Below are 14454 nucleotides of genomic sequence, written 5' to 3'. Positions count from 1 at the left end.
CGCCCGCTCCGGCCCGGCCCGCCCCGGCCCTGCCCAACCCAGCCCGGGCCGCCCTCCGCCCCGCCCCGCCAGCCCCGCTAATCGACCGCGGAGCACATCGCTTCGCTCCGGCTCGACAGCGCTGCCTGAGCACGCGCGGCGCCGGCGGAGAGGCGGCCTCAGGCCCCGGGGAGGCGGCTCTTCCCACCCGGTTCGGATCTCGGTCCGAGATGGACCCGCGTCCCAAGAGCTCCCTTCTCTAACCCAGGGGAGACTCCCCCCCGTGGGGACCCGCCTGTGACCCTGCTGTTTATCCATCTGCGGCCGCCGGCTCCGCTCCGCTCTCCTCAGCGCTGTACCGGGGATTAGTTTTTAGCTGGCTGTACCGGTGACCGGGGGACTCCCCTCGGTCCCGGGGACCCAGCCTGGCTTGGTCCCCAGGCACTGAACACGCGGCAAGGACCGGCTGGAAGCCAGCCCAAGGCTCTGAGCTGTCCCGCTTTCAAGAGGTGGCTTTGCAAAAGCCGAGATAGTTTTATTTTCCTCAAAATCGCTGTTATCTCAGCTACTGTGTTCAACCTGTGACTTCTCTAATTGACAGATGCAGCGTTAATACAATACGCCAAATGAGGCACAGCGCCCCGTTTAAAAGTCTCTCAGCTTCATTCCTGCCACCACCAATTAATCACAGGCATCTGCCACCCAAGCATCTGGTGTCAGAGCACTAACATTTACCACCATGGCCACCCAACGCGGCTCACGAAAAGCCCTACAGCTGCCAATGCTTTGTCTCATAAGCTATCCGAAGCAATAAATTATCACACACATTAAAAAAAAAAGTAGTAAAATTATAGCTATTAACACAGAAAAAGCTTCAGATCACGAGGGAGAGCAACCTTAGGTGAACAACAGTATTCCTGTGGGAAGTCTGTGTGAAACCAGAACGATACCACAGCCCTCCTGGACATTGGAAACAGCCATTTGTGGATTCACAAAAAGAGGAGCTCAATTAACGATGGATCCTGCAAAACACTGACGTGGAGAGAGCGATGCCCGGTGACACGGGAAGGTACTTCCTGGGTGAGAAGCCAAGCAGGCTCCATAAGTTACCCCACAGCCAGCCACACCGTAGGCAGATGGCTCAGTAGCAGTCACTGTTTTTAGGCTGCCACAATTATAAAAGTACCTGATGCTACTCAAGCAAGTCATGCGTGAGCTTTAATTACACGGTATTTTTTCCACTGGAATTCCCACCTCACTCAGCACACAAGACAGGAACTGGACAAGGATTGCACAAGCAAACAGAAAACTGTTGTTTCCCTGGGTTTTGAGTCTGACTGCTCCCTAAGTAATGCTTTGGTGTTCCCTTCTGTTGCTTTACAGCTCTCTACTGCACGTCCCTCTGTCCATCTGCCATCTCTTGCCTTTTATTTATACAGTGGTTTACCAGAGAAATTTAAGCTGGTGCACACCCAGCACTTCACTGCCCTCCCCTGCCCTTCTGGCCCCTCACTGGTTTTTTGTGTCACCATAAGCAATCGTGTGACTGTACAATACACTAAATTGGAGAAGTGAGACGGCTAAAAACTAACCTTTTGTTGTATTGGATTAGTTTGGCTCCTGCAGTAATGTCTGCTGTGGGGCAATGGAAATGTGGAAGGAAAAGGAGCCAGCAGCAGAACCGTTTCTTTCGGAAGCTTAATTGAAACCAGCAGATCATGAAACTTGTGATGATCTTTTCGGGTCAGAAAACTACGCCTTGATTCCTGATACGGCTCCAAGCCATAAAAAAAGTAATTTTAATGGAGGCTCTTACATATATAGTACAACTATAGTAATCAGAGAACTTAAAGAGACTGGCAAAGATCAGATTATGAGAATATCCTTCAAAACTTAACAGAAAGAGAATATAAACTGCTGAGCTCGAACACTGAACTCTCAAACTCCTCCTTAAGGGATATATGTTACGGCTTTTTATATAACTCCAAAACCAGCACAGAACTATCCTGAAATGCAATTAATTATTACTGATCTGACAACCTCAGAAATCTGAGTTGCACACTCAACCTGCATGCTTTGATGGTGATCTGGCAAGTTCTACAATTAATTCATGGTTCAAGAACCATCAGCCCTATTGGCTTTGCCCATCTGTATATATAGTTAATCCTCTTACATTACAGAAAGGATACCAGAGCAGAAGACAGCAATGTGATGACAGAACTTGAATGAAGTAATGGTACGTGCGTGAAGTTTTATCTTCTACCAGGACATCCTTCTCATATTTAGTACCACAGTATTCTCCTGTTCCATACTCAACAGATTAAGAATGCTTAAGCAATGTAAGGGGAAGAGATTAGGGCCAGTTCACATGAGGAAAACCTCGCACTACCTATTTTTAAGCATCGCTTCAAATGCTCTGAAATTTCCCCCTCTTCCCCTGAAAAGCTCCCTCTTCCAAAAGCTTAACAGTGAAAAGCGAACTAGAAGCCACACACTCTTCTTCACAGCCCCATGCTCCAGCCTCTGGACTATTTTAACAATTTTTACATATATGTATTTTTAGAGCATCGTATTTTGAGCAATGGAACCATCAAATTGAGGAACGTTTAAAACCTAAGTGTAGATAAGGCCAAGCTAGGTCTTCCAAGAAAGAATAATAGTTTGCTGTTTTGGAGTTTGTCACCTCTAGTCATGCAATGTGCTACATATCAGATGGTTCTCCGCTCACCCCAGGGTTCACATTTCATTTGTGATATATGTAAATAATTAAAGTGCTTTTTGGTTCATATAGGGTAACGCCATTAAAAAAAAAAAAAAAAAAAAAAAAAAAAAACAAAAACCACAAAAAAACCCAAAACAACACACAAAATCTATCAAAAAAGATCCCAGAGGAACCTAGAATAGTTCCCTATATTTGAAGTACTCCGAGACAAAGTACACCTATGAACCATGTGCCTTAAGAACAGCTTTTTAATGTCAAGTGTGAGATCTGTAAGCAGATTGTGCAGCATATTCTTACAAGTGACTCCAATGAGAGTCAGGGTAACAAAAAAACCCCTACCCTACTACTTAGAATACTGAAAAGGATGTAATTTTATCTGCACATACAAACGTGTGCACAGTTTCCCTATATGCTGATGCTATCTCACAGACTACAGTATCAAACAAGTGGAAACATCTACAAGAAAGGCTTCCAGCAGGACAAGCATCTGGTAAGTGCTTGAGCAAGAGAATACAAACTAAATGGTTATTTTACTTTTTTTTTTTAATGAACATCTGCCAGAATAAAATACTACAAACACCTGCTTTCAGTGTTTTCCTTAAATGTCACTTCCAGGGACAGGGATTACACTAGACATGGACTTCGTGTAAAAACATAATTTTACATAAACTATATGTCCACTCAATGACCTCTCTGCCTCAATTCTCTGTAGCCTCAGCCCCATACCCTTCCAAACGCTCTCTCAGCCACTTTCTCCTCTGACATTGCACATTAGTGCTGATGTTGCAGAAGAAAACCTTATCTTTCCTATCTAGTCTCAAATAACACGCTCTTCAGCCTGGCAGGAGAGCCTGTCAGAACTGTCCCCCTCACTCTGAGCGAGACAGAATTGAAAGGACTCTCCACGCCACACCAGCTTCACACTGCCAACGTTCCAAAATGGGCAAAGCACCAGGTTAACTCTGGGATACAGGAAAGGAGTCACAAGAATACGGTACTTTAACTTGCACGTTCTCAAATCAGTTACAAATATGACCTCAAATACTTGCAATCTTCAACACAGCGTAAAAGCCACCCAGGAATGCCATCTACTTTGCAATGCATGACAACTCATATTATTATGCTGCTCAGATACCCACCACAGCACACAGCGACTATTTTGGTTGCCAAGAGCTGATGTGCAGGCTTGTGTTTAGCTACTTGACTTCAGTACACACACCAAACTAGTGTGAGAAAAGGTACTTCATTTGATACTTTTAACTATATTCCACTTTACCCCCCTTTTGAAATTTGTTCTGCTTCCTCATCAAAATTTGTGCATCTCTAAGGGTCTCTGAACTTCTAAATTTTGATACTTGTCTGCCCTGAGAAATAATAGAAAAGGCAAAGCCTATTGCACTAAAGCCTTTTTGAGTGGTCTTCTACATCCATGTTTGCTTCTCTGATCCCAGAAATTACACTTGAAGCAATTACTGGTGCCAATTTCTTACATGTCTAATAAAGGCTTCTTTTATACTCATAGTGATGCTGTGCTTCATATTATCTCTCACTATCTGTTTGGAGTGGCAGGTTCTTGCGCATTCTGTGGTTAATTTTACAAAAAACTGTATCAACATTTACATTTTCCTGAATATAATCTTTACAACTTAAGCGTTGGTCTTGAGAAGAGATTGTACACAAATATAAATAAACTATATGAAAGAAAGCAACATACTTTCATAGTCTAGCTTAAGACAATTACTATTTCCAGGCTTTAATATTCATGAAATTGTTCCCACTGAACTTTGTCATGTTAAACAGACAACTTTGCAATAGAACAAAAAAATTTTATGTGGAAATTGCTAACAGGCACAAAAAATGTGTAATAAAATCACGTCGAAAAATGAGATCAAGTCTCCTCAGAGAGAGAGAGAGAAAGGGAAGAGAACATAGAATTTGAAGAAATATTTTCCCAGACTTTCTTCAGGAAGACACTTAAGGAAAAAATACCAGTCTGGCTTTCTTAAAATCCTTACATCTGGCTCCTCAGGATTTCCAGTAACGCGCATACAGTAACTTCATTCATTTTGCAGAGCCAAAGAACACCAGCTTTCTTTGTTGTTGCCAGTGAGCACAGTAAGAGTTAGCCTTTCAAAACCTTCACCTCCCCCACTTCTTTAATTTTAGATGAAGTTCAAGATGTGTAAACTGGAAGACAGACTAAGAAAACCTTTGGGTCGGGTTTCTGGGGAGCCTGCTTCTGTTTAACCCAAAATGAACATACTGAAGCTAGCAAAGCTTTCTCAATTAATTTTACATTTTAGCAATGCAAGTTCTAGTCTCCTCTCAGGATAGGCAGTTCCACTACAATTATTTAGAGGCTATTACACCTGCCTTTAGGGATTTATCTCCAGCTTTGCTTCACAGTAACGTTTTGCCAATTGTTTGTGCGATGCAACACACAGAAGTATACGCCAGTATTTCCGGGCTCACCCTCTACAGACTTTTATTTTTATTCCAAAACCCACAGGGAGAAGAAAAAAATCCAAAAGCCTCTCATGTGTTGCTTATCAGTATGCACAGTGGAAAGTTACTACACTGAAAAAAACTCACTGGCTACACAAAGTTGTAGGTGCTTGAGTATCTCCCTATAAGCACTGTCAGACACACAAAAGCTGGCTACGTGTTGGATTCTCATTTAACAGCAAACAGAAATAAACTTCCACCAATGCATCAGGTCTTCTGAAAAGCTGTCTTCTCTGGCTTTGACATTTTGGAGGTAGGAAAAGCTGTGTACTTCATCCTCAAAAGTCAAGCATTTTTCCATGAATTTGTGGCTTCCTGCATTTAAAAATGATTTTGTGCCATGTGAATTTATATTTCATCTAATGCTAAGCATCAACTTGGGCTACAAAGGGACAGCTTCAATTAAGACAGAATACCTTTAGGATCTCACTGGACAACTTTAAACTTACTGCATTTCCCCCTAAAACACATCACTAGCATTGAAACAGACCCTTCAGTAGAGATGAGCAGCTGACATTTTTACTGCAACAACAAGTATAAAATGCTCATACTTCTATCTTTGTAGTATCTTTATACCAGAAAGGAGATTCCTCCTCTTAAACACTGCCTTTTACACCTATTTAGGGTCCCTCCAGCTTTTGACAATATATGAGGAGTTTTAGAGAGTGATTAAAATAAAAGCTTTAAAATTGGCAAAGCCGGGAGGGTGAACTCTCCCACTTCCTTTCAAAAACCACTTTAGAGCTTGTCATACCTGTTAAAACTTCTACTCAAAGCCTATTATTTTCTATTAACCTAATGCTTGTAACATATTCTGTGCTTTCACATGTTCATAATCTAAGGGAAGAAGTTCCAAGAGCATCAAAAGCAGCACTCCGGGAGCTACACTCTTTGCTGGATTATGATACTTGGGTGGGTCACATTACATTCTTTTATTATTAAAATACTCAGGAACAATCCTCCTGCCGCAGTATTCGATTACCCTTTCATTTACTGGGGATGGAAGCTATTACTCTTGCTTTAGCTGTTTAAATATGATAGTATATTTGTTTGAGGCAGGTAATTTTCAAGTCAGGGCAAGGGCAATGTATTCTTTAGAGTACTACAGCCTACTGAAATTGCTGAATAATCTATTTAATACATTTCTTCTTGTTGGAGAACAAATAATATATTTTAGGACTTCCTCAGGGACAAAACATGTTTCCTTTCTTTACTTTCTTATTTACTTTTGCATAAATTAGGTGCCCTTTATATATGATTACAATAAAATAAAAATATCTATAATTGGATCAGAAGGAAAGACATGAAATAGCAGTGCTTCAAGGAAACTTGCGAGTTTTGGGTTATAATTTTTAAGTGGGAAAATTACAGTTAAACCTTTATTTCTACAGATTGCAACAAGAATAAACATAGGTTAGTTTTAGTTAGTAACTATGCCTTCTTGCACTGCAACTGCACTTTTGTTTCTTTGCTCTTAACAAAAAAGAGGAACTCAGATACACTGTGACAGATCTAAATCCTGCCTTTTTGAAGGCTGACAAGTAGAAATGAACCCCGAGGAGAATAAGGGAAGTGAATCATTTACACCCTCGGAGTTCTACTGCACAACAGAAAAAAAAAAAAAACGCACTACACAGATTATAGCCTCGAACACTTTGAAGTGTGAATGAAGTCTATATGCAAACACCCACCCTATAACGGCTATAGCCATTAGTCACAATAATTTATCAAATAATCCACCCAAATTCCGTATGAACAGAAGACAATGCTTTATCCAAAATTGCTGATTCAGGCAGGAGCTAGAGCTGCAACCAGCTTGAACGAACCACTTCCTCTTCGAAAGGCCCTGGCTCATCCATCTGAATGCAGCCCAAAGCGTGGTTAAGACAAACACTTAGAAAAGCTCAGTATTTTTAGACAACTGCCACCCATCAGCAGAGGGCAAGAGGAAGCGGAAGGCAGGGTGGCAGCTGGCCACGCTGCACAGCTTCCATCTGGAACGCTCCTGCACATGGAGCTCCACGAGAACCTCCACACATCAGCAGTCTGTTCTCTGGATATTTTCTTTTTTTTCCTGGATGAAACACACTGCTCTCAAGAGCAGCTCTTACCACTGTCTGCCTAAAGCATGGGTTGTAATAATCTCTGCCAGTATTTCTTGCTGGGTGCTGTTGCTCTGCAACTCTTTTTCACCTAGTTGGTCCAAGCCACAAAAACAGGAAAATAGGCTTTAAGTGATTTTATTAATCAACAAGGATTATAGCTTTTTTAAAAAAAGGGAAAAAAATCAAGTGCAGATCGACTTGAAAACTGACCCAAATCAACTTGCAAAGGTTCTTCCTCAAGTACTGTTATAAGCTTAACTAGTCAACCCATGAAAAAGCGTAACTTATCAGCCAAGCCATGTTTCGAGAGCTCATTTTCACTGTATCATTGCTGCTGAGTAAGCCTCTTAAGTACAATTGATTTTAATTGACTAGAATGTTGATCCCACATATAGTCATGATCTAATTATTACAGAAAACCAACTGGAAAATCACATTGATTAATTTCCTGTTAGTGCATCACTCATAAAACAAAGCCTGTTGTGTCTCCAGCTGAAGACAGCCTAGTTAGGAAATTTTATCATTGGTACCAGAAAAGAATTACACTTTTCCTTCCCCCCTTTCCTTGAAAGGGGGGGGGGGGGGGGGGAATCAAAACAATTTGGTAGGAGGGTGTGGGAACATACTGCTGGCAGCTTGTACGATAGAAGGAATATTGCGTTAATGTGATCAAGGCTGAGCAATCTGACTTAAATGACTTTGCTGTCATGTCAAGGGCAGAACAAGCAAAGTACACTGAAAATTAAGTTCTTCTGCTGCCACTCCACACCTGTGATGTGCTCTTGGGGCCTCACACACACAAACCTGTTGTCCACAGCTGCACATAAACCCTTGGAGTTTTCTACTGCATCTAAGGTGGGCAGACTGTTTTCATCACTGGTGGCTTCATGGCTGGAACCCAACTCCCCTGCAATTCATTTATGTGAAACCTTATCTTTATGGAGGAGGAAAAAAAAAAAAATGAAAGAAAAAAAGTCTCCCCACCCCCACCAATAGAGCGCACTTGTGGGTTTCAGAACAGAAATCATTGTAAGTATGGGAAGATGACAATCGCTAGGTTAAAAATCATAGCTACCTTTTATTATTAAGGAATTGCCATTAGAAATTCTAAATATTCTGATATGGAATGACAGCAAATGACATCATCAAATATTTAGGCCTGAATTTATGATTAAAGATTGTTATTGAAAGCCCTCAAGTGTTACATATGCTGAATTTTACTGGTATTGAAACTCAGAATGAATTTCATTGAGCTCTTACTGGAATTCATATAGTTAAACTGAACAGTCTTCATAGGGTCACAGCATAATTGGAGGGAAAAAATACACATGGATTAAAAAAATGGATTTTCATATTACAGAAAAAGAAGAAGAGATATGCACTATAGAAAAAAGTAATTTCATTAAAGCTGCTCCTTTGGGTAAGACAGCTGTAACGTGTGTCTACAATATAGCTAAAAATCTAACTTTCCTCTATATGCATTTTTCTCTTAATACACAAGATCTTGACTGGCCAGTTGCAAACAAGTTCTGTGAAAACTGGTCACATGAGAGGAGACAACCAAATGATAAGCTGAGAACAATGTTCTCTCTTCTTGAATTTTTTACGGAATTTCTTTTTCAAGAGCATTCACCTACAAAACCATTGGGGGAGTGGGGGAAAGAAGGTACAAAGATATGGCATTTACATCTGTTGTTCCTGCTCAGCCTGAAAAGTGTTCCTGAAAGAGCCAGCGGCTGCAAAGCCTAGCTCAGCTCTCCAATCTGCTGGAAGGGAAGAGAATCTAACCTCGGTTGTTACTCTCAGCAAAGTACTGTCATCTGACTTTCAGTGCATTTTCACACATCAATTACAAAAGCAACTGACACAACCAGTTCTGCTCAAGCAGGATTCCTAAAGATAATTGATACTAGAAATGAATCATGCAAACCTCCATTGTACATGTACTTCCAGCTTCTCCGATGAGATTACTTGTTCTGACAACTTTTAAGCTTTAAAACATTTCACTGGATAAAAGCTGCATATAAAGCCTCTTGGTGATGATGCAAAGCAATTCAACCTCAGCCTATGCCAAAACTTTATGGAAAAATAAATACTTATGTATACTGTCACTGGTAAAAGTAGGCCAAACCCCAACTTAGCTGGAGTGACTTTAATTCCCACATTGTTAAAATAGACTATGATGCTATGTCTTACATATACCAGTTGAACAAGTGAGTGCTGTTAGAAGTTTTTATAGAACTTGAGAAGAGGCTTATGTGATCAAAAACCTGTCTATCCATTCTTCTGACAGAAAAAAACTCTACTGCTTCTTAAAAATTGTGTCTGACCTCAGTTGTATAGGTACTTTGTCAGCTGTGGTGTAATAACATGCAACTTGTGAACAGCAACGGATGTTTGAGGATCTGGAGTTTCCATTGTTTATTTATGAAGTAGCAGGCCAGAAGGAAGTAAAAAGTGGTATTTCTAAGAACAATCTTTAGTCACTTCACAGCTCAACTGCTCCCCCCCAGCCCTGCTTGATATAAACATACACCATACAATTTCATTATTTCTTGCAAATGTTTTTCAGTCCCAGATGATATTATTATGAGGAAACTACCAGAACAATGCACAATATGAATGTATTTAAAGATTATTCCCTTCATATAAATAAAAAAAAATGTGTACACAAACATCCTTATCTTTCAGAAGACTAAGTTTGCAGTTAACTTTGTTCATCTCACTCCGGAAAAAACACACAAAAAAAAGATGGAACCATGAACATACCAATGAAGTCACTATAGGAGTCTACAGCCAAATTAATAGGATAGTTACAGGGCTCTAATTAGTGGCCTGGCACAAAGGATTTCTTTGATGTCTGCCCAGAAGCAAAAGAAGGTGACTTGAGACACGTTGCTTGGTGGCTCAGCCACCTTAGCTCCTGTGCACAAAGAGCTTCATACCAAGCGGGTACGATCAGATGGACTTCCCCAGGTAAGTGAAACGTGACAGTACATGCAAACAGAAATTGATAACCATAGCTACAGCTATGGTCAGGCTATTTTCTGGCATCTTAGACAATCCAAATCTAAAAAGTTACATGCAACTGGAATATATATATTTTTTTTTCTAAGATAGGAAACCACAATCAGGTAAAAATCACATTGAAGAATTTATCACCTTTCTTTTAAATTGCCTTTCAGAATTAACTCAGATCAAAATTTTGCTAATAGAAACAGTAATCAAGAATCTATGTAGCTAGGCAGATTGAGCCACCTAAAATGAGCCCCCCTAAAATAGGCTAATGAGTATTTTACCACATAGACAATAACATCACTGTGAACAGACAATTTGTAGGAAGATCAGGACTCCATGGTATGAATGAGTTTGATTTTTTTTCCCCTTTAAAAGAATCAGTTAAGTCAAGCTCAAGCAGCCAGACAATGGAAAAGCTCTAGCTCAATAAACAACCGCTGTTTCAAGTACCAGCACCAGAGGCAGGAACTGGGACAGGAGGGACAAGGCCAAGCTCAAGAGGAAGGCACAGTCTACAGCCTCCACCCTTTCCCAAACTTGAGGCATCTCAAGTAACAGCCTGTAAGAAGCCTGACAGTTTTCTGCCACCAGCAAAAGGGCATGAAACCCTTTAACAGGGCACTAAGCATCTCTTCAGAACAAACCCAGGTGAATACTCTAGAGGCAGAGTAATGAAAAGTTAGTTACAAAAGCACACTACTGCATAGTTCTTTTGTTCCTCATCTCAGCAGCGCAGAAGAGTAGAAATAAGTCTGCCAGAGCCCTGAATCCTATGAATGAAGTCAGATAACCCCACACATACAGAAGACGGAAGGAATAAAGTCTACTACGGGAAGGAAGCAAGGAATAAAGTCTACTACGGGAAGGAAGCAATACCCATGATAACTGTGACCAGCAGCACATGGCAACATCTAACTATGCTCAGTTTGCATAAGCCCAGTTGTGTAATATAATCAGAAATTCATGGTATGGAGTGACAGGTGACTGCTGCTACAAATCACTACGTTGAACAGTCAGCAGAGTTCAAACCCCTGCTGATTTCTCATGATGTCAGAAAAAATGATTCTCCCTATTCTCCCTCCAGTTTGGTTTTCTTTAACTGTATAGGAAGCTACACACCACGCTATGCTAAAAGAATACTTAGATTTTGAATTTGAATTAGTCCCTTCTGTCAAGGTGGCATTTTCCACTCGGACTGTGTGCTCTACACACTTCACTCAATACGTAGAGCTAACAGAGTTCAATTAACAATCATGATGTTGCCAACATTGCTCAGGGCCTCACAGGTCCCTGCACAGTCCTCAAGACCCAGCTCCCATACTGACGAGTCCACGTAAGAGTGTTCCACAATGTTTTCCACATCTCTTTGCATAAAACAGTGTGGCAGTCAAGTCATGAAACACTGGTGACCAAGAAGAAATGGAGTCTCAAGCTCCAAAACAGTCACCAACTGTGCTTTAAAGAAGGACCCATTACTTCATATCTGGAAAGAAAAATAAATTAAAGAAAAAACAAAAAACAAGCCCAACTTCAAGTAAAGCACACATGAAGTGCAGACAATTAACAGTCACCTATAAATGAAACAGTTTAGGCATCTTGCTTGACTCCTCACAGAAGAAAGTGCAGACACTGAAGTAATTTACTAGGACACTACCTTGATCACCGCCACCTTCTTCCCCAACTCTCACATTTCATTCCAAACCTCCAAATTCTTCAATACATAAGGATCATTCAAGCATCTATTCTTCTGGCTTTGGAAATAAAATACATACCTCAAGGTACAGACCCAGAGTGTTTATGCTTCTGGTCTAGTACACTTCCTTCCAGAAAGAAGGAACTGGCCTTGGCCAACAGGCATCATCCAGGTGCCATATGCTGTCACCTCCTCCACTTACACATATGCAGATTCTTCAGACACAAATCAAAGGGCTAAAAGCATCTCTCTAAATAGACAAAAACCTTGGCAACACAAGTGCTACTTTGTCATTGACAAAGCAACTGGTGAGGGGTAACCTAAACCTGAGGTGTGCTTTTGGGAGCTGGTGAGGCTGGGTTAGTTATTTATAGCATTACCTGTGTCTCAGAAATTCTACACATCAAAAATAACTTCAGGAAAGCACTAAATAAATTAGGAAAGATTAGTTATTGTTATCAAGAGGACTGGAGACAATTGTTTCAGACTTGCAATCTTTCCAGGAACTCAGTAATGGTAGGATGCCATATCACCTAATTCTTTAATAGGTGCTTTTTTCTAACAATTTAATACAACCATTCAAAGTTGTGTTCTAGGAACATTGAATACTCATGATGAAAGACAGTTTGGATCTAAAGGAAAAATATTCTCATTACCAGCAACAACCACAAAATGTTAATAAATGACTTACCCACTTATCAAGTAACAAATGACTACAATAAAATACACTGCCAAGTGTCAGTGCACTGCAATTATTAAGCCTCTTCAATTATGTCATCAAAAATTTTTGGTGAACACGTCAGAACTGTTAATTGTATCAAGATAAGCTGTAGCTAAAGTCTGAATGGTTGATCATAGCGACAACTTCAAAAAGCTGCCTGAACTTCACGGAAATGAACAGCCGAGCTACAGCTAGGAACAGTCACACGACACACCTGCACTTCCAGAGCACCTTACCCTGAATACAGCTCCACAGTCCTTCTAATCAGCATTCTCACGTCACACACAGCAGCTGGGTTTGCAGTTACAACTGCACGGGCTCTCTCCAGGCAGACCTTCCTATTCCCACAGTGGTTTGGACAAGGATGTGAGAACCAAATGAAACGCAACAAGAGCCCCAAACATGTAAAATGCCTACATGCAATCCAAAAATCCCAGGTGAGGCAAAACAGATCGAAAGAGGATGCTTTCTTCTTGCTGGAAGAGCAGCTCATAAATTACTGACCACATAGCTAGATTTCACAAGGTTTCTCCCCCTCAGGAAGGCAGGTTATTTGATTCACTAGCAATGGGCTTGCGTTTATCGACAGTAGAACCAGTCCTCTGAAATATTATGTTTTTAACAATGCCATAATGCTAAGGCTTGAGAAGGGATATGCAGAAAAGGAGAAAAGGGGGTTTTCACCATGTTTTTTTTTATTCTCTTATGGCACAATAAGGAAGGCCTGAAAAGATTTTTGTATAACCTCTTCATCTCCCTCCCCCACTGCCAAAAACTGCTGCTAAAATTTGACAAATCGTGGATCTAACTACTGCCAAAAAGACTCACTAGATGTGGACACAAAAACCAACGTCAAAACTATTTAAGCAGCAACAAAGAGAAGGAGTGTTTCTTTGTTGTTTGTGTTTTATGCATTCACTTATCCTTAACTGTATTATATTGCCCCAACATTTCAAGTCAGTAATCAGATTTTCATCAAGGCCCACACATGGAAAATTTCAACCCCAAACAGCAAATACTTCAGAAAAACAAGGAATGGGTGAAACCAGCATCCAACACAAATTTCTGGCACTCTACCACATTCACTCTATCTTGAAATTATGTATTTTTAATTACATCTTAAGCACAAATAAGCCAAGGCCCAGCAGAACACAATTTTCCTTCAAACAGTATGTTACAGATAGGTCTGACACAAAGGCCACAAACTAGTCAAAGCTAGAACAAGCTTGATTATAAAAAAACAAATATGCATTCATATACTTTGAATTTTCACATGAAATGTGTTTTCATGGAGTACTCAATGTAATGACCATGTATAACACGTCCTTTTGAACAGCAGTAAAAAGTAAAAAGAAAAATTTCAATTAAGAACCTTCCTTGATTCTGTCCAAGAAATTGCATGCAACTCATCAAACAAACAGACCTCACAGTCGCATACACTGACCATAAACTTAAACTGGCTTCTACATTCACCACTAACAAAGAATTAAACAAGTACCTTTTGTATTTTCTTTGGATCTTTCTGTGAGTTTTCTCTGAGAGGTACTCTTCCAAACAACTTCCACCCCACATCATTTGGTTTTTCAAATCTTGCACTTTGTCTTCTGGTAAACAAATTCCTATTAAAAAAAAAGGTTTCATTAAGAAAAAAGATTGATTAATTATAACAGAAAGAAAAGTTTGCTAACCTTATGTACACCAATCACATATT

General features: G+C 40.3%; 1 protein-coding gene across 1 annotated transcript in view; it reads right to left on the bottom strand.

Annotated features, from left to right (window-relative positions):
* TBC1D14 (TBC1 domain family member 14) overlaps positions 1–14454 on the bottom strand; it is a gene marked incomplete at its 5' end in the record, with an annotated part of 73526 nt that overhangs the window by 30881 nt on the left and 28191 nt on the right. The window contains one exon of the mRNA XM_014966702.1: positions 14242–14362. Within this exon, the coding sequence (XP_014822188.1) occupies positions 14242–14362 (121 nt within the window). The remainder of the gene's footprint in view (positions 1–14241; positions 14363–14454) is intronic.

The sequence above is a fragment of the Calidris pugnax genome, unplaced genomic scaffold, assembly GCF_001431845.1.
Source record: "Calidris pugnax isolate Ruff unplaced genomic scaffold, ASM143184v1 scaffold14, whole genome shotgun sequence".
Taxonomy (NCBI): Eukaryota; Metazoa; Chordata; class Aves; order Charadriiformes; family Scolopacidae; genus Calidris; species Calidris pugnax.
Note: the sequence above shows the minus strand (reverse complement) of the source record. Positions and strands in the feature narration are given on the sequence as shown.